The sequence below is a fragment of the Bubalus kerabau genome, chromosome 1, assembly GCF_029407905.1.
Source record: "Bubalus kerabau isolate K-KA32 ecotype Philippines breed swamp buffalo chromosome 1, PCC_UOA_SB_1v2, whole genome shotgun sequence".
In the NCBI taxonomy this organism is placed as follows: Eukaryota; Metazoa; Chordata; class Mammalia; order Artiodactyla; family Bovidae; genus Bubalus; species Bubalus kerabau.
In genome coordinates, this window is record NC_073624.1 from 41,797,407 (window position 1) to 41,815,850 (window position 18,444).

Sequence of the window (18,444 nt, forward strand, 5' to 3'; positions counted from 1 at the left end):
CCTACTGAACCCCCCTCCCAGCTCCCTTCTACCCCATCCCTCCAGGTTAAGCCTGTTATACAGTGAAGTAGGTCAGAAAAAGACAAATTTTGCATATTAATACCTGTATATGGAATCTAGAAAGATGGTACCTATGATCCTATGTGCAAGGCAGTAAAGGAGATAGATTTTTGGACTCAGGAGGAGGAGGAAAGGATGGGATGATTTGAGGGAATAGCACTGAAACATATACATCACCATAATAGATAGCCAGTAGAGTTAGAACTTTACCTTTTATCACAACTGTTCATTTACTTCTTTGTCTTCCCAAATATTTGAGGACAGTTTGACATCTCCAGACCCATATTTATTTTCCTAATCTAGATTTTAGTGACACAGAACAAAAATAACTCTTCAAAGCCTGCCTTATGTTTCCACTCTTGTGAAGTAAAATTAACAAGGGTGAATGGGAGAAGCAGAAGAGGAGTGATTTATTTTTAGTGCTCTTCACTAGTTTAGAAAAAAAATGTTAACTGGATAAATTAAAAAAGAATCTTGTTCTTAACCAGTAGATATAATTTTTGGTTTTCTTTGTTCGCCAGGTCAATCTATTGTACTTTGTTTTTGTTGGATTGTTTTGATTTCACTTATAGGTATATATGTATATGTGTATATTTCATTATTTTAGTTATTATTTGCCTAATTTTGTAACTGCCGTTTTCTGAGGTTCATCTTTGGTTTCTCATTTTTGGGTATTTGTTTTAATCTCACTCAATGCCATAACAAACCACTTGTGAAATCTTTGTTCCTGACCAAAGAACAAGCCCTGAGCCTTTGGAGTGGAAGCACTGACTCCAAGACCCTAGACTACCAGAGAACTAACCCTGAGGAGTATCAAATAGTGAGAAGTCACATAAAGGAAACCACCTGAATACAAGACCCAGCATCACCCAACCAACAGTAGCACCCTGTGCAGGACGTCTCATCTAAACAACAAACAAAACAAAAATACAAACCCAATCATCAACAGACAGGATTACCACCTCGCTCAGCCTTGCCCATCAGAGGAAAAACAAACTTACTCAGCACAAATCTCACCCTATCAAAAACTTTGAAAACAGATTGGAGAAAATGCAAAAACCAGTTAACAAAGACCTGGAAGAATTAAAGAATAAACATACAAAGACAAACAATACAACTACTGATATTAAAAATACTCTAGAAGGAATCAATAGCAGAATATCTGAAGCTGTAGCATACCTCTGGGAGGCTATCAAACACACCATTATTTGAATTATAGAGGTCCCAGAAGAAGAAGAGAAAAAGAAAAGGTATGAGAAAATTTTTGAAGAGATTATAGTTGAAAATTTCCCCAACATGGAACAATAGTCAAGTTCAAGAGGTGCAAAGGGTCCCGTACAGGATAAACCCAAGGAGAAACACACCAAGACACATATTAATTAAACCAACAAAGACTAAACACAAAGAAAGAATATTAAAAGCAGCAAGGGAAAAGCAACAAGTAACATACAAGGGAAACCCCATACGTTTAACAGCTGCTATTTCAGTAGAAACTCTGCAGGCCAGAGGGGAATGGCAGGATATATTTAAAGAAGAAAGGGAAAAATCTACAACCAAGATTACTGTACCCAGCAAGGATCTCATTCAAAATTGATGGAGAAATCAAAAGCTTTTTAGACAAGCAGAAGTTAAGAGAATTCAGTACCACCAAACCAGCTTTACAACAAATCTTAAAGGGACTTATATAGTCAAGAAACACAAAAGAAGAAAAAGATCTATGAAATCAATCCCAAACAATTAAGAAAATGGCAATAGGAAAGGCAATAAATGCCAATGTATATCAATAATTACTTAAAATGTAAACAGATTAAATGCTCCAACCAAAATACACAGACTGGCTAAATGGATAAAAAAATAAGACCCATCTATATGCTGTCTTGGAGAAGGCAATGGCACCCCACTCCAGTACTCTTGCCTGGAAAATCCCATGGATGCAGGAGCCTGGAAGGCTGCAGTCCATGGGGTCGCTGAGGGTCAGACATGACTAAGCGACTTCACTTTCATTTTTCACTTTCATGCATTGGAGAAGGAAATGGCAACCCACTCCAGTGCTCTTGCCTGGAGAATCCCAGGGACGGGGGAGCCTGGTGGGCTGCCGTCTATGGGGTCGCACAGAGTCGGACATGACTGAAGTGACTTAGCAGCAGCAGCAGCAGCATATGCTGTCTTCAAGAAACCCACTTCAGCCTCCAAGACACATATAGGCTGAAAGTGAGAGAATGCAAAAATATATCCCATGCAAATGGGAAGCAAAAGAAAGCTGGAGTAGCAATCGTCATATCAGACAAAATAGACCTTAAAATAAAGAAGATTACAAGAGATAAGGAAGGACACTACATAATGATCAAGGGATCAATCCAAGAGCAAGACATAAAATTGCAAATATCTATTCACCCAACATAGGAGCACCTCAATACATAAGACAAACACTAACAGACATTAAAGGAGAAATTGACAGTAACACAATAATAGCAGGAGACTTTAACACCCTACTCACACCAATGGACAGATCATCAAAACAAAAATTGATAAGGAGACACAAATCTTAAATGATGCATTAGATGAGGTGGATCTCTTTGATATCTTCAGGACATTCCATCCAAATGTAGAAGAACACACCATCTTCTTAAGTGCACATAGGACATTCTCCAGGACAGACCACATCTTGGGTCACAAATCAAACCTCAGTAAAATTAAGAAAACTGAAATCATATCAAGCATCTTCTTTGACCACAGTGCTATGAGACTAGATATCAATTACAAGAAAAAAACCTGTAAGAAACACAAACATATGAAGATTAAACAATATGTTTCTAAATAACCAACAAATTACTTAAGAAATCAAAAAGGAAATAAAAAAATTTCTATAAACAAATGACAATGAAAACGCAACAACTCAAAACCTATGGGATGAAGCAAAAGCAGTTCTAAGAGGGAAGTTGATTGCAATACAATCCTACCTCAAGAAACAAGAAAAACATCAAATAGACAACCTAACTTCATACCTAAAACAACTGGAAAAAGAACAAAAAAACCCCAAAGTTAGTAGAAAGAAAGAAATAAAGATCTGCAGAAATAAATGAAAAAGAAATGAAAGAAATAATAGTAAAGATTAATAAAACTAAAAGCTGGTTCTTTGAGATGATAAAATTAACAAACCTTTAGCCAGACTCAAGAAAAATGAGAGAAGAATCAAATCAACAAAATTAGAAGTGAAAAAGGAGAGTTTACAACAGACAATGCAGAAATACAAAGGATTATAAGAGACTATTATGAACAACTATATGGCAATAAAATGGATAACCTGGAAGAAGTGGACAGATTCTTAGAGTGAACCAGGAAGAAACAGAAATTATGAACAATCCAATTACAAGCACTGAAACTGAAGCTGTGATCAAAAATCTCCCAAAAAACAAAAGGCTCAGGACCAGATGGCTTCACAGAAGAATTCTATCAAACATTTAGAGAAGAGCTAATGCCTATCTTTCTAAAACCCTTTCAAAAAATTTCAGAGGAAGGAACACTTCCAAACTCATTCTATGAGGCCACCATCACTCTGATACCAAAACCAGACAAAGACAACACACAAAAAAAGAAAACTATAGGCCAATATCACTGATGAACATAGATGCAAAAATCCTCAACAAAATTTTAGCAAACAGAATTCAGCAACACATCCAAAAGCTCATACACTAAGATCAAGTTGGGTTTATTCCAGGGATGCAAGGATTCTTCAATATATGCAAATCAATCAATGTGATACACCATATTAACAAATTGAAAGATAAAAACCATATGATAATCTCAAATAGATAAAGAAGAAGCCTTTGACAAAATTCAGCACCCATTTATGATTAAAACTCTTCAAAAAATGGGCATAGAAGGAACCTACCTTAACATAGTAAAGGCCATATATGATAAGCCCACAGCAAACATTATTCTTAATGGTGAAAAAGTGAAAGCATTCCCTCTGAGATTAGGAACAAGACAAGGGTGTTCACTTTCACCACTATTATTCAACATAGTTCTGAAAGTCCTAGCTACAGCAATCAGAGAAGAAAAAGAAATAAAATAATCCAGATTGAAAAAGAAGACGTAAAGCTCTCACTGTTTGAAGATGACATGATACTGTACATAGAAAACCCTAAGCATAGTATCAGAAAATTACTAGAGCTAATCAGTGAATTTAGCAAAGTTGCAGGATACAAAATCAATACACAGAAATCACTTGCATTTATATATACTAACTGAAAAATCAGAAAAAGAAATTAAGGAATCAATCCCATTCCCCTTTGCAACAAAAATAATTAAATATCTAGGAATAAACTTACCTAAGGAGACAAAAGAACTGTACACAGAAAATTATAAGACACTAATGAAAGAAATCAAAGAACAACATAAACAGATGGAGAGATATTCCACGTTCCTGGGTAGGAAGAGTCAATATTGTGAAAATGACTATACTACCAAAAGGAATCTACAGATTCGATCTTTATCAAATTACCAATGGCATTTTTCACAGAACTAGAACAAAAATTTCACAATTCATATGGAAATACAAAAGACCCCGAATAATCAAAGCAGTCTTGAGAAAGACTGGAGCTGGAGCAATGGAGCTGGAGGAATCAATCTCTTGACTTCAGATTATACTACAAAGCTACAGTCATCAAGACAGGATGGTACTGGCACAAAAACAGAAATATAGGGCAATGGAACAAGATAGAAACCCCAGGAAAAAACTCATACACCTATGGGTATCTTATTTTTGACAAAGGAGGCAAGAATACACAATGGGGAAAAGACAGCCTCTTCAATAAATGGTTCTGGGAAAACTGGACAGCTACATGTAAAAGAATGAAATTAGAACACTTCCTAATACCATACACAAACTCAAAATGGATTAAAGACCTAAATGTAAGACCAGAAACTATAAAACTCTTGGAGGAAAACATAGGCAAAACACTTGATGACATAAAGCAATATCCTCTATGACCCATCTCCTAGAGTAATGGAAATACAAGCTAAAGTAACAAGTGGGACCTGATTAAACGTAAAAGCTTTTGCAGAGCAAAGGAAACTATAAGCAAGGTGAAAAGACAACACTCAGAATCGGAGAAAATAATAGCAAGTGAAACAACTGACAAAGGGAGGATTAATTTCCAAAATATACAAGCAGTTCATACAACTCCATATCAGAAAAATGAACAACCCAATAAAATAGAGGGAAGAAGACCTAAACAGACATTTCTCCAAAGATTATACAGATGGCTAACAAACACATGAAAAGGTGCTCAACATCACTCATTATTAGAGAAATGCAAATCAAAACTACAATGAGAAATTGCCTCACACCAGTCAGAATGTTCATCATCAAAAAGTCTACAAGCAATAAATGCTGGAGAGGGTGTGGAGAAAAGGGAATGCTCTTGCACCCTTGGTGGGAATGTAAATTGATACTGCCACTATGGAAGACGGTATGGAGATTCCTTAAAAAAATCTAGGAATAAAACCACCATATGACCCAGCAATCCCACTCCTAGGCATATACCCTGAGGAAACCAAAATTGAAAAACACACATGTATCCCATTATTCACTGCAGCACTATTTACAATAGCTAGAACATGGAAGCAACCTAGATGCCCATCAACAGATGAATGGATAAAGAAGTTGTGGTACATAAACACAATGGAATATTACTCGGGCATAAAAACGAATGCATTTGAGTCAGTTCTAATGAGGTAGATGAATCTAGAACCTATTATACAGAGTGAAGTAAGTCAGAAAGAGAAAGCTAAATACTGTATTCTAATGCATATATATAGAATCTAGAAAAATGGTGTTAAAGAATTTATTTACAAGGCAGCAATGGAGAAACAGACCGAGAATAGACTATGGACTTGGGGAGAGGGGAGGAGAGGGTGAGATGCATGGAAAGAATAACATGGAAACTTATTACCATATGTAAAATAAATAGCCAACGGGAATTTTCTGTATGGCTCAGGAAACTCAAACAGGGGCTCTGTATCAACCTAGAGGGGAGGGATGGGGAGTGAAGTTCAAAAGGGAGGGGATATATGTATACCTATGGCTGATTCATGTTGAGGTTTGACAGAAAACAGAAAATTCTGTAAAGCAATTATCCTTCAATTAAAAAAAATAAATTTATAAAAAAGAATCTTCTAATGAGACTATTCTCAAAAACTATTTTAAAATCTCCTAAGTACAAAAAACATATCTCATGAAAATCTACATGACCATAAACTTGACGATCCAGTTGATGTTCAAGTTAAATTGACAGGTATCATTGTTCATGAAATCAGACTTAAAAATTTATATACACTGGATTAAGAACAAAAAACAGCCATCATCTTCTTATTTTAAAGCTTATTTCTGATTATATCTGCAACATAGAGTAACTATCCTTGAAATAGGCATGATCATTTTTTGAGTTGCAGTGGATGAGGAAGGAAGAATCCACAGAAAATTACACTCACCTGTCATGGTCTGTGTGATAAAATCCATCAACACAAATACCTTGGAGAAAATGCCAGGTGATGCCTTTCTCTGCTTATTTCTGAAAGGATTCCAAACTCTAGTACAACCAGCTGCCCAGGAAGTTATCCCAGCAAGAACCCAGGCTCCATCATCTCTTCTACAAACAAGTGGGCCTCCAGAGTCCCTCTTTTATGGTAGAGAAAGAGGAAATTTTAAAACAGTTACAAGTTAAAAATATTTTATCAGGTGCAAAAAGATCAGCCCTCATCTCAGAGAGAGAAGTAGTAGAAGCATAACAACTCAATGGTCATTATTTGCCGGGAGCCGGCAAGAGACATTCCACTCGTGACAAAGGTCATGAGGAAGGAGGCTCGGCATACGCAAAGGCAGGATCGAGCCTCGGGAGTCCCCCCGGATATTCTCGAGCATCTACCCCCAAAAAACCAGAGTCTGCCTACTTTATTGCTTTGTGCTCCCACCTCTGACTTTACTGGGGGCTGTCCCCCACCACCATCTCACTCTCTCTGTCAAAGAGCTAACTTACAGCTCCAATTAATAAAGTTCCCGGGCAATTAGGAGTGTTTAAATCCAAACCCCTCAGATGGCTCTCTAACTCGCCTGACAAGTTTACCCGGACACCTACAGCTATGCATACGATTGTTTACAGTCTCCCAGCCTCGAGAGGCACGGGAAGCTTAAGATATTCAAATAGCTTAGAGCCTCTCAGAGAGTTAGAAACTGTCAGAATAAAACTAGTAAAAGATTTCATTGATGAGCCAATGTTTGTTGCCAAGTTTTCACATCCCCTGAATTGTATCCTTGAATGTGTATTAATTAATATAGTTGGTATGTAGAAAAAATAAGTAGTGGCCTTGGTGTTAGTAACTTTAGACCCTTAAGGTAATAAATTTTTTCCTTTGTTGTAAACCCATTACACATCCGCCCTATAGGGATGTAATTTTATCTTCAGAAGATGGTGCCAAACCTTAAAATAATCACTCTTAGAGAAAATAAGTCTTTGTTGATAAGTCCTTGTCAAGAGTCATAAAATGTTAATAGGCCTTCTGGCCAGAAGATGATGTAAATCACCTAAACCATTTGTATACGATAAATTTGCAGGAAAGAAACCCTGGTTTTTGATAAGCATCAAAGACTGCTGACTTTGCATCCCCTATTATCCTCTATGTGTAACTTAGGGTATAAAAGCCCCTGTTGAAAATAAAGCTACGGGCCTTGCTCACCAACGCTTGGTCTCCCCATGTCATTCTTCCCCTCAACCTCCAGCTGAGTATCCATCTGGAGCACGATATCCTCTGCGACCATCTATTTGCCTGGGCTTCTAAGACCCACTCGAGAAGGTGTCTAAGGTGGGGCTCCTACCGCTATTCGAGAGGGCGCCTGCGGCCTCCGTGGTCAGAGCTAACCTGGTGTCACGGGTTATATTGATTTTCCGCGTAAACCAAGCTACTTAGCTTCTTTTCTCCACTGAATTTTCCTACTGAGTTATCCTCATTCTATTATTCTTTATATCTCTGAATAAATAAATAAATAAATAGGTCGCCTACTCCGTCTCCCCTTCGAATACCCTGGATCAGCCAGGGCTGGACCTTGGCAATTATTCATCAACGTTTTGTGTTTATCATTTTGTTTCTTCACCATTGGTTTCAAAGGACTATCCTTTTATTCAGATGTAAACTCCTTCCACTCACTTTATGCAATCTTGTCAAGCTAACTCTTAATTTCTCTCTTCCTCCTAGTCTTTTGGTAACAATTCAAAATCAATGGAAGGAGGAGGGGGAGTTCACAGATAAACACTTAGATAGTTCACAGATAATGCTTCCACTATAGCATTCTAGGAAAGACTGGATCACATTCCAAGCCCACAGTACCAGTCAATAGAGCCCCCAAGTTCACGCAATGGCTCAAGGCTTTTAAAACAGAATGCCTGGGAAACTTATTTTGTCCCAGGGTCTATATGTAAAGGATCCATTGGCTCTGAAACTAGAGGATAAAGGAGCCACACTTTCAGGATCTTATCTTTATTAATTCTTCATAACAATGTGCTGCTTTGAAAACACATGCCAATTGGTATCAGATTGAATCCCCACAAAAGGCACAGAATTGTTTGACAACTTTATCCAGAAAATACTTACCTGTGAAGGATGAGACAGTAAGTCTACCTATATTCCAATTTAGAAAGCAGAATAATTGTAAATGTCTATCTCCTTCCTACCAAACTCTCCCTGGCCCTTATTCTGTCACCCCCTAGAAGAAAAATTAAACATTTTCCCAACAGAAAATTTTAGAGAGCTCCCCAATGCAGTTTCAAGCTGCTTGTTGGTAAAGAATAAAGACTCCCTGGTCCTCCATTTTAAGAAAAACAATTATAATTAAAACTTAAAATCCACATCTATCACAAACTGGCCTCCCTTTGCTTTCTTGTCAGAGTTGGTCTTCTTTGTGAAGTTGTGCTGGCCTTGGAATGTTGTTGTGTACAACATCTTTTACCCCGCAGTTACTGTAGGTATGCTGCTGCTAAGTCACTTCAGTCGTGTCCGACTCTGTGCGACCCCATAGACGGCAGCCCACCATGCTCCCCCGCCCCTCGGATTCTCCAGGCAAGAATACTGGAGTGGGGTGCCACTTTCTTCTCCAATGCATGAAAGTGAAAAGTGAAAGTGAAGTCGCTCAGTCGTGTCCGACTCTTAGCGATCCCATGGACTGCAGCCTACCAGGCTCTTCCGTCCATGGGATTTTCTAGGCAAGAGTACTGGAGTGGGGTGCCATTGCCTATCTTTGGTCAAACTCTGTGTAAACATTGCATTCCTCGCTAAAGCTTGAGAAAAGTTAAAATGTTTAACAAAAGGTAGAATGAAAAATAATCACAGCTAGCCTAATTCATTTGCCAAGGTGGTTATCTTGTCTGATTTTGTTAGGTTGGAAATGTTGAAACCATCTTCCTTGCCTGACCTCTTCACTCCCCCACAAAGAGGTACAGGGGTAAGAATGCACATGGGATAGAAGAGAACTCTCTCAGCTCTGGTCAAGGAAAGTTTTTCAGTAGAAATCAGATGGAAAGATGAGGGAAAAGCGAAATCTTAAAGAAGTAACCCCTCAAAAGCAGCCCAGAAGGCACTCTCATCCATGTGATAGTGGGTGAATAACTGGACTGGTTTATGCTAGGAGGACTAGTGTGCTGCAGTCCATAGGGTCACAAAGAGTTGGACATGACTGGGCAACAGACCGACAACAACAATGCTTATTACCTGGCAGGCATCCTTTTCCCCATCAGGAAAACTGGCACACAACATGTCCCTCCCCAGGGGAGGAAGGTTCATGGCCCTGAGCATGGCACCGCATGTTCTGTCATCCATAATGGGAATTTCCACTTCCTGTAGGATATTTGAATATTCTGATGCTGTGGAGAAGGGACTGGTTAGTTGGTCAACAACTGTCCCCACTTAAAGAAACCAATAAGAAACTTACAAGTTTAGAACTGGTAGATGTTTAACCAAAATGTAGAAATAATTTTTTTTATAGCTCTGAATGATATTTTTCCCTAAAATCTTACATTAGTGACAAAGTGTTTTAAATCATATTTTTAATGTAACATAGGCTATTGTAGCTTCTCTGAATATATGCTTAAATGTTTCCTCAAGAGGAAAACTTCAGTCAGTAAAGGCAATATTTTGTAATGTTCTTTGCTTTTTAAAAATCACAATACCAAAGATAAGGAAGCTGAACTATTGTTACTTTACTGTATTCTTCATCTATTATATTTACTTCCTGTTCCTGACCCTGATACACCTAACCAAAATGGCAGCAGAAGGAATTTTATGTAGAGCCTTTAAGTATAGCCTTTTTTTGGTGAAGACAAGCAGAAGTCTTCCCTGAGTTGGAACTCAGAGAGGATAAAACAAGGATAAATGTATTATTTAAGACCAACAAAATTTCTGATTCCAATGGGCATGTAAAGGAGACTAGAAGAAATATTACATTCTTTTGATGTCTCTTACTCTCTGAAATCTTGCCCCATCCACTGGCCATGCAAAAAATTCCTTCTTCAAATTTATCACCTCTATGAGGGATACAGATTGGCTGAACAGTAGTTCCTGAAAAAAACAACAATAACAAAAAATCATACGCGTCACAGACAAGTGATCCTAAATATATTTGGAAACTGACATCTGGTTGACGTCATAGCTTCCACACTTTCTTCCTAAATGTAATTAATGATATTTTAAAGGTTTTTCCTCTCTCAAAAGAACTATCCCATATTTATATAAATTTATAAAGTGCAAGTAAGGAAAACAACTCATTGTTAAAAGTACCAAAATGACCTTCCCCAACTACCAACATTTTAGGATGTGCCCTTGTTCTTAAGGGGCTTCCCTCACAGCTCAGTTGGTAAAGGATCTGCCTTCAATGAGGGAAACTCCAATTCGATTCTTAGGTCAGGAAGATCCTCTGGAGAAGGGATAGGCTACCCACTCCAGTTTTCTTGGGCTTCCTAGTGGCTCAGCTGGTAAAGAATCCACCTGCAATGTGGGAGACCTGGGTTTGATTCCTGGGTTGGGAAGATCCCCTGGAGAAGGGAAAGGCTATCCACTCCAGTATTCTGGCCTAGAGAATTTCATGGACTGTATAGTCCATGGGGTTGCAAAGAGTCAGACACAAATGCGTGACTTTCACTTCACTTCACTTGTTCTTAAGGGATAGTTTTTCACTCAAGTAATTGAGCACTGTTATGTGGAGAAGGAAATGGCACCCCACTCCAGTGTTCTTGCCTGGAGAATCCCAGAGACAGGGGAGCCTGGTGGGCGGCCGTCTATGGGGTCGCACAGAGTCGGACACGACTGAAGCGACTTAGCAGTAGCAGCAGCAGCAGCATGTAGCAAGTGGTCTTCTAGCCCTCAGTAAATGACCAGGAAAAATCCCTGCCCTGACAGAATGTAGATCTGGGCATGAATAAGTGTGAGTGTGAGTGAGAGAGAAAGACAGAGAGAGTGAGTTTGGGGTGAAATACAAGTAATAATTCTAATAATTTAGCTATCAGGTAATATGTGCTCTGATTTTTCAAAAAAATCAGGAAAGGATAAGAAAGATGAGAAGTCTGGCGATTAGGGAATATGGCAAGGGAGATGCAATTTGTAAAATGGCAGTCATGCCAAGTTCCATTGAGCAGAGCATTGAAGAAGTTGAGGGAAGAAATCATATCTGTGGCAGTCATATCTGTGGAAAGTATCTGAAGAAGAAAAAAACAAAATGGAAATTTCCTGCAGTGGAATCATGTCATATATGTCTAGGGAACAGTGAGGATTCCAGGAGGTCTGGAGCAGACTAAACAAAAGAAGTTCTAGTAAAATATGAACAAAAAAAGAGGTTGGCTACAGGGTTAGGATGATGGATGATGTCAGCTAAGAATACTGATTTGCATCTGAGTGTAATGGAGAACCACTGAAGTGTTTTGAGCAGAGTAATATACTCTTATTTACATTTCAAAAGTATTATTCTGGCTGCTGGGTTAATAATAAAAATTAGGGATGCAAGAGAGGAAGTTGGAGATGATTCAAGAGACCATTCAAATTAACCCAGGCAAGAAATGATGGGAGCCTGGAGCAGGATGTAGGAGAGGAGAGGGTGAGACAGAAGCAATAGAATTTTTCTGACGGATTCAATATAGAGTGTGAGAGAAAGAAGAATGAGCAATGAGTATGGTCAATGTCTCTATTTAATTCAACTATTGTTACCAATTCCAACTATGTTCATATCTTTAAGTTTTATTGACTCCATTTCAAGTCTTCCTTTTCAGTTAATAGTTTCTTGTTTGTTAGTCATTTTTTATAGACTTTTACTTATTTAAACTTAAAACTTACTTTGTAGTTATGTATATCATTTTAACATCTGTAATCTTGGAATGTCTGATTCCGGTTGATTACTTTGGACTCTGGTGGCAACCTTCTCTGCACGCTTTTAATTGTGTGTGCTCTCAATCACTAAAGCTCTATGGGAGTACATTCAAGCTGAGACTTAAGGTTCATGTCTTCAAAGAGAATTTACTGCCTTTGCTTCTGCCAGAAACCCAATTACTCACCTGGAACTTTAAAATCTTGGCCTAGAGTTTTGGGGACAGGCAATGTGAATGCCAGCTGCAAACCTGAAAGAACGCTAGCTCAGGAAAATAGATATTTCTGAGAGCCCTCCATCCAGGGCCAAAGTTCAAGCAGGTGAATTTTCCTTATTCCCTCACTTTATGTGGTATATTTCCCTCTTTCCCTTCCTCTCGTAAAGCATCACCTTTCAAGAAGTCCCAGGTTACATACATGGGAAGTTCCAGTCAGACTCTCTGCTGCCACATCCTACTCCCACGCACGCTCCTTGCATGGAAAGTTAAGGTTATAGGTTCTTAAAGATCATTTAGATGCTTCAACGGCAGTCACTTAACTTCAGTGTCTGGCTAACTCCTTTGAATTTGTTCTCTTTCATTGTTTTTGGCCACTGAACACTTCCCTTTCCTGTATTTTTTTAAAGTAGGCTTTTAATATTTTGTCTAGAATGCTTAGATTATCTGTACTGAGAATGGTGTCAAATATCTTGCCCATAATAATGACAGAAAGGAGAAATCTGAGGACATTTTCAAATGTCCCATACTCCTTGGTTAGAGACGAGTACAGGTAGATGGTCTAGAATATTGCCCAGCCAAGACACTGGAGTACTTAAAATGCTGATTAAGCATACATAAGTCGTGGCTGGTACTTATAGCCTGTGCAGTACTTTTTATATGTTATAGATTAAACAAAATTATTTTTAAGGAACAAAATTTATCTATTCTAATATTACTATATATATATACACACACACACATATACACAGAGAAATTAAAGTTAACTGGTAAAAATGAATAAATATAGCTTTTTTCATTACATCTTTTGTATTCTAACTCTCCCTACTTACCAAACTTGACTTTGAGTTTTAGATACAGCAGGGCAATATTAAAACTCATATATCCACGTCTGTTGTATTCAGGATGGATAATAATTTTTGAGACAGGAATATTTTGTTCCTCCTTATCCTTCTGAAAGAGGTTGTACTCCCCAGCAGTCACTGTCAGACTCTTAATTTGCTTCCTAAAACCAAACAGAAATCTTTCAGTAAGTATAATCCTTTCCTCCAGGAAAGATCGTCTTGATTTCATGTAATTAACATGATTAATGTATCTTTAGGGATTTCCAAATCTTAAAAGAAGATGTACTTTATTAGTGATTATTACTATTGTTATAATTTCTATAAATTATAGCTATCTATAAAAAGTCATGGTTTTCAATCATGGAGTGTTTACATTCTGTGAACTCTTTCTCCTATTGTCACTCATCTTTCTGCATAAAATATTCAGGTATCTTTTGTACATAAACCAGTCTCTCTCTATATGCTCTACCATTTTAAACAAGATATAAAAGTTGTTTCTACTGTCCTTTTTCTATTAGCACCCTCTTTTAATAGTATTTTTCCCTCCTAATTACTGAAAAGTAGATTATTAAAACATTGGCTCATTCATTTAACATTCAATGTTAATACTTTATTAGAATCAATAACCATCAACCTACCCTCCACTAACTCTACAAATCATAGATTATGTGTGGAATCTTTGAGGTCTCTGATTAGTTGAGTAGAAAGCACCAGAAATCTTGGGCTACACACAAACATCTGGGAATCAGGAAAGTCAGTCAGCAGGTGGACCAGATGGAAAAAATTAAGAAAGGGACTAAGGTTGAACCTTGCATAGCATTTAGGGCATCGACTCTCCCGGTCCAGTTGCCATGGATCAAGGTTTGATAAGTAGTGAAATCCACAACTTACTCACTGAGGCCAATCAGGCAATGTACTGCTGTAACAACCAGATCATCTTGAATCAAACTTCCTCCACAGAAGTGGTGTCCACCTAATTTCAGGGAGACCTGCCCAAGAAAAAAGTTAGGAACACAACTAATATACATCTCCACATAGATGTTACCTCCTTCAGAAACATCTGAAATCAACTCTTCTAATATGATGTCACATTAAGATACTGATATATTCAATAAATTGGTTAGTAAGAGATTTCTTATGAAGCAAACTTGGTGACAGTGAGGTCAAGTGGGGGTCCATTGTAAAATTACCTGTTAAGCTGGAGTTATGGTATCTAAAAATAGGGAAATAATTCACCATTAGCTCATTAAGAAATCAATGTCTTTATCACACTCACCTGCCATGGGTGTCCACCAACTGTTGAATTTCTCCAACTGCTAATTCTAGAGAAGAACCTAGATTCCAAGACAGTTTCTATACTTTTCAAATCAACTGCATGAATTCCGTACTTCAGTCCTGTGTGGGAGAGCATATGTGTCACATACACACACCGCTCCTCATGTCAGGGTTCATTGTATCAAGATTTCCATTCTGGGGTTTTATTCCCCCAGTGCAGATGTTCACTCAGCTGGAGGCTGCCCTCTTTTCTCAAAATATCCCCGACCTGAGACTGTCCCACTCACACCTCATTGACTAGCACTTGCCTGGTGACACTCCCTGCCCTTTGCAGCCTGAGCTGCCTCAACAAAAATAGACCTGGCCATTGAATGAGGCCCCTCTCCCTCTGGTGAGGGATTCGGGGCTTTCCCTGGGAGGGTTGCTGCTGCTGCTACTAAGTCACTTCAGTCCTGTCCGACTCTGCCCGACCCTGTCCGACCCCATAGACAGCAGCCCACCAGGCTCCTCTGTCCCTGGGATTCTCCAGGCAAGAACACTGGAGTGGGTTGCCATTTCCTTCTCCAAGGCATGAAAGTGAAAAGTGAAAGTGAAGTCATTCAGTCGTGTCCGACCCTTGTCGGACTCTTTGAGACCCCGTGGACTGCAGCCCACCAGGCTCCTCCGTCCATGGGAAGAGTGGGGTGACATTGCCTTCTCTGGGAGGGTTAGCATGGCATAATTTAGGTGGAATGAAAGATACTGGAGAACATACGCTGCTCTGAAACAGAGTTACTGGATTTTAAGTTACTTCCATTTGGTTATCTTTCCTTGGAGAAAAATCTTTAGCACCAGCAAAGTTAACAGATGTGCCTAAAAAGTTGAACTCCAGAATCTAAAAGATTTCCGAAGAATATTCGGCCCAGGCACTTCGTGGGCACACCTGCCCGTTGTCTTTGTTGGCCTAGGGAAAGGCACCCAGGACCTGGCTCACCTCGGCTGGGCGAGGAGTGGACCGCCAGCAACAGCAGCAGCAGCAGGAGTGAAACAGCCCCGGGCAATGCGCGTATGGCTTCCGCGCGTGGTGACCGGTCCATCTTCGCCCAGACGCAGGCGCTGCAAACCAGCGAAGAGAAGCGCTCCGGCCTCCCTGGGCTCTGAGCTCCCGGAAGCGCCTGCCTACATCACTCCATCCTTCTGAGCCGGGGGTGGGGGGTGGGTGGCGCATCTACCGCGCAGCCGGGCGCGCAGGTGTCCCTCCTCAGGACCAGCCCAGCCGCAGCTGCTCTTCGGCCCCCAGGTGTCATCGCGTCCCCGCCATTCACTCCTGCAAACAGGCGTGAGGTAAAACTTGCAGGCGAGCCAGAATCAGATGCAGGAGATGCTAGGACAGATGCGGGACCAAGGGGATCAATGGCCTAGAATTCTCGGCGCAGGTGAATTCTGTTCCCAGTCAGGGAATGTGGCCCAAGTCCCAGGGTAAAGGAAGCCGGGCACCCATGCAGGACACACGTAGGCTGACCCCGAAAGGAGGAAGACTCTTGAAAGTTTGAGTATTAAAGATCCCACCAGCGTCTAAAAAGCTTGTTGAAGACCTTGACACTCCTGAGTTTTCAAAAGGACTGGATATGAATGATCAGAATTCTGCCCTACTCCTTTTCTGGGTGTCTGTTATCATCAGCTTCAGTGGAATGGACCAAAGCTGTGGGATCCAGCATTTAAGATTATTAAAATGAATTCACTGCATGTTAGCATTTTTTCAATCAATATCATTTTCTAGTAAGTAATTTGTAACAAATTAGCTTGAGGTTGGGAGAGGAATAAAGCTAGAATTTGTAATTGATTTATAATTTATCAAAAAATGAGGACAAAGTTAAGTGAACACTATATATATATATTAACTAACCTAGACACCCAGGCCCAATTGTCTCACTTCTGTATAAAATAGAAATAAAAGCTCCTTGAGGTAGAGGGGTAAACAAATCAGGGAGACAAGTGGTAGACAGAAGGACAGGAAAACAGAGATGATCAAAGTGTAGGCAGGTACAGTGACAGGCAGGTGACAGCTGAGGGAAGAAGGAGCAGAAGGTGAACTGGGAACCTGGGGCAAAAAGCTCAAAGAATGGGATTGACACCCAAACTTGAGACATACCATCTCAAACCTTTTTGTTTCATGAACCTAAAAGGAGTTTCTGTGATTTTTATATCTCAAGTCTTAGATCACTGAAAAGCTCTGCTGCTGCTAAGTTACTTCAGTCGTGTCCGACTCTTAGAGACCCCATGGACTGCAGCCTACCAGGCTCCTCCATCCATGGGATTTTCCAGGCAGGAGTACTGGAGTGGGGACTGAAAAGCTCTACAGCTGTACTATTCAATAGAGTAGACATTAGCCATATGTGGTTATTCAAATTAATATTAGCTAAAATAAAAACTGAGTTCCTCAGTCACACTAGCTACACTTTAAGAGCTCACCAGCCACCTGTAGCTAGTGGCTACCATACTGGACAGCACAGATACAAAACACAGTCATCATCATATAGTTCTGTTGGACTGAATTGTTTTTGAGGGTAGCATCGTTTTAAGCAAATACAATTTGGATGACAGTTTGAGTAGATGACTCCCAGGTTTTGAGCTTGAGTGTTGGGGGAACACCAGGAGGGGGCTTGGTAAGGTAAACAGCTCTTTCCTGAAGATATACAACTACACCTGAGTTCTCCAGGTTACCTCCAGGTAGTAGCCCTCAACACGCTTATCTCTGAGTTTCGCTTTTACTGTAGCAATCTCACAAGTGTTACCATAACCATTTGTGGCCTCAGGGACTCACTACTCTCCAAAAAAGCTCAGATTCTCCAAATGGACCCAAACTCCTCTCTTTTTCTTAGCAAGAGTAGGTCATATTAAAGCTACTACAAAGCTCTTAAAAAATGAGAGAGAAGGAAGGAAAAAATGCAAGTTGGACCCACAATGTTCAAGTTCATGGCTAACTTTCTCATGAAGCTCAGAAACCGTGTCCCCTTGCAGTCTTGTACACGTGGTACACACACAGCTTTGCAGGATCATTAGTGTTTTGTTTCAGACCTGAAGTCTCCATGGGGTTGGACATCATTTCCTGTTACAGCATAGCTCCCTTTGTTTCCAGAGTTCAAACTCCCAGCCTTAAATGAGACCTTGTCCTTCTAATACAGAGGATTGTTCCCTTACAGCCATAAAAAAATAATGCCTTTCCATTAAATAGAAAAAGAGTCATTCATTGTGAATTGCATACATATCAAAAGCCAAGTCATTAGTTTCAGATAGAAATTTGCTAGTAAGATGATGGTTTAAATATAAATTGAGTTTGTGGTGATGCTGAAATGGAAGTATTCTCTTACTTAAGGAAAAACCACAAAACTATAGAAAAGGAAAGGATGTCAAGCAGAGTGAGCTGGACTATCCCAAACTAGATTGAGAAACCTGCATTGAATTTGAACATAATTTCATTAGGGCAGCATAATAGTGATCTGCTATTGGAGGCGTTCCAAGACGCTTGATGCCCCAATTCTAAGGATAGTTGAAAAATTAGGAGTGTTAGGAGACTAACCCGGGAGCAATAAGTAAACCATGGGTACATAATGTTTTGTGTAAAAAATGTTTTTCCATCCCTACTAAAACACTGGTTCAAACTCTAG

General features: G+C 39.5%; 1 protein-coding gene across 8 annotated transcripts in view; it reads right to left on the reverse strand.

Moving 5' to 3' along the window:
* The window catches only part of OVCH1 (ovochymase 1), a 97,196-nt gene that overhangs the window by 76,568 nt on the left and 2,184 nt on the right, over positions 1-18,444 (reverse strand). For all 8 annotated transcript variants that reach the window (XR_008712038.1, XR_008712045.1, XR_008712044.1 and 5 more), the window contains exons 2-8: positions 15,771-16,103; positions 14,799-14,917; positions 14,414-14,511; positions 13,511-13,683; positions 10,573-10,668; positions 9,823-9,974; positions 6,556-6,742 (exon numbers count right to left, since the gene is read on the reverse strand). Coding sequence is in view for 5 of the 8 variants with exons in the window: in XM_055572951.1 (XP_055428926.1) it covers positions 6,556-6,742; positions 9,823-9,974; positions 10,573-10,668; positions 13,511-13,683; positions 14,414-14,511; positions 14,799-14,917; positions 15,771-15,873 (928 nt within the window). In the remaining 3 variants the exon portion in view is untranslated. The remainder of the gene's footprint in view (positions 1-6,555; positions 6,743-9,822; positions 9,975-10,572; positions 10,669-13,510; positions 13,684-14,413; positions 14,512-14,798; positions 14,918-15,770; positions 16,104-18,444) is intronic.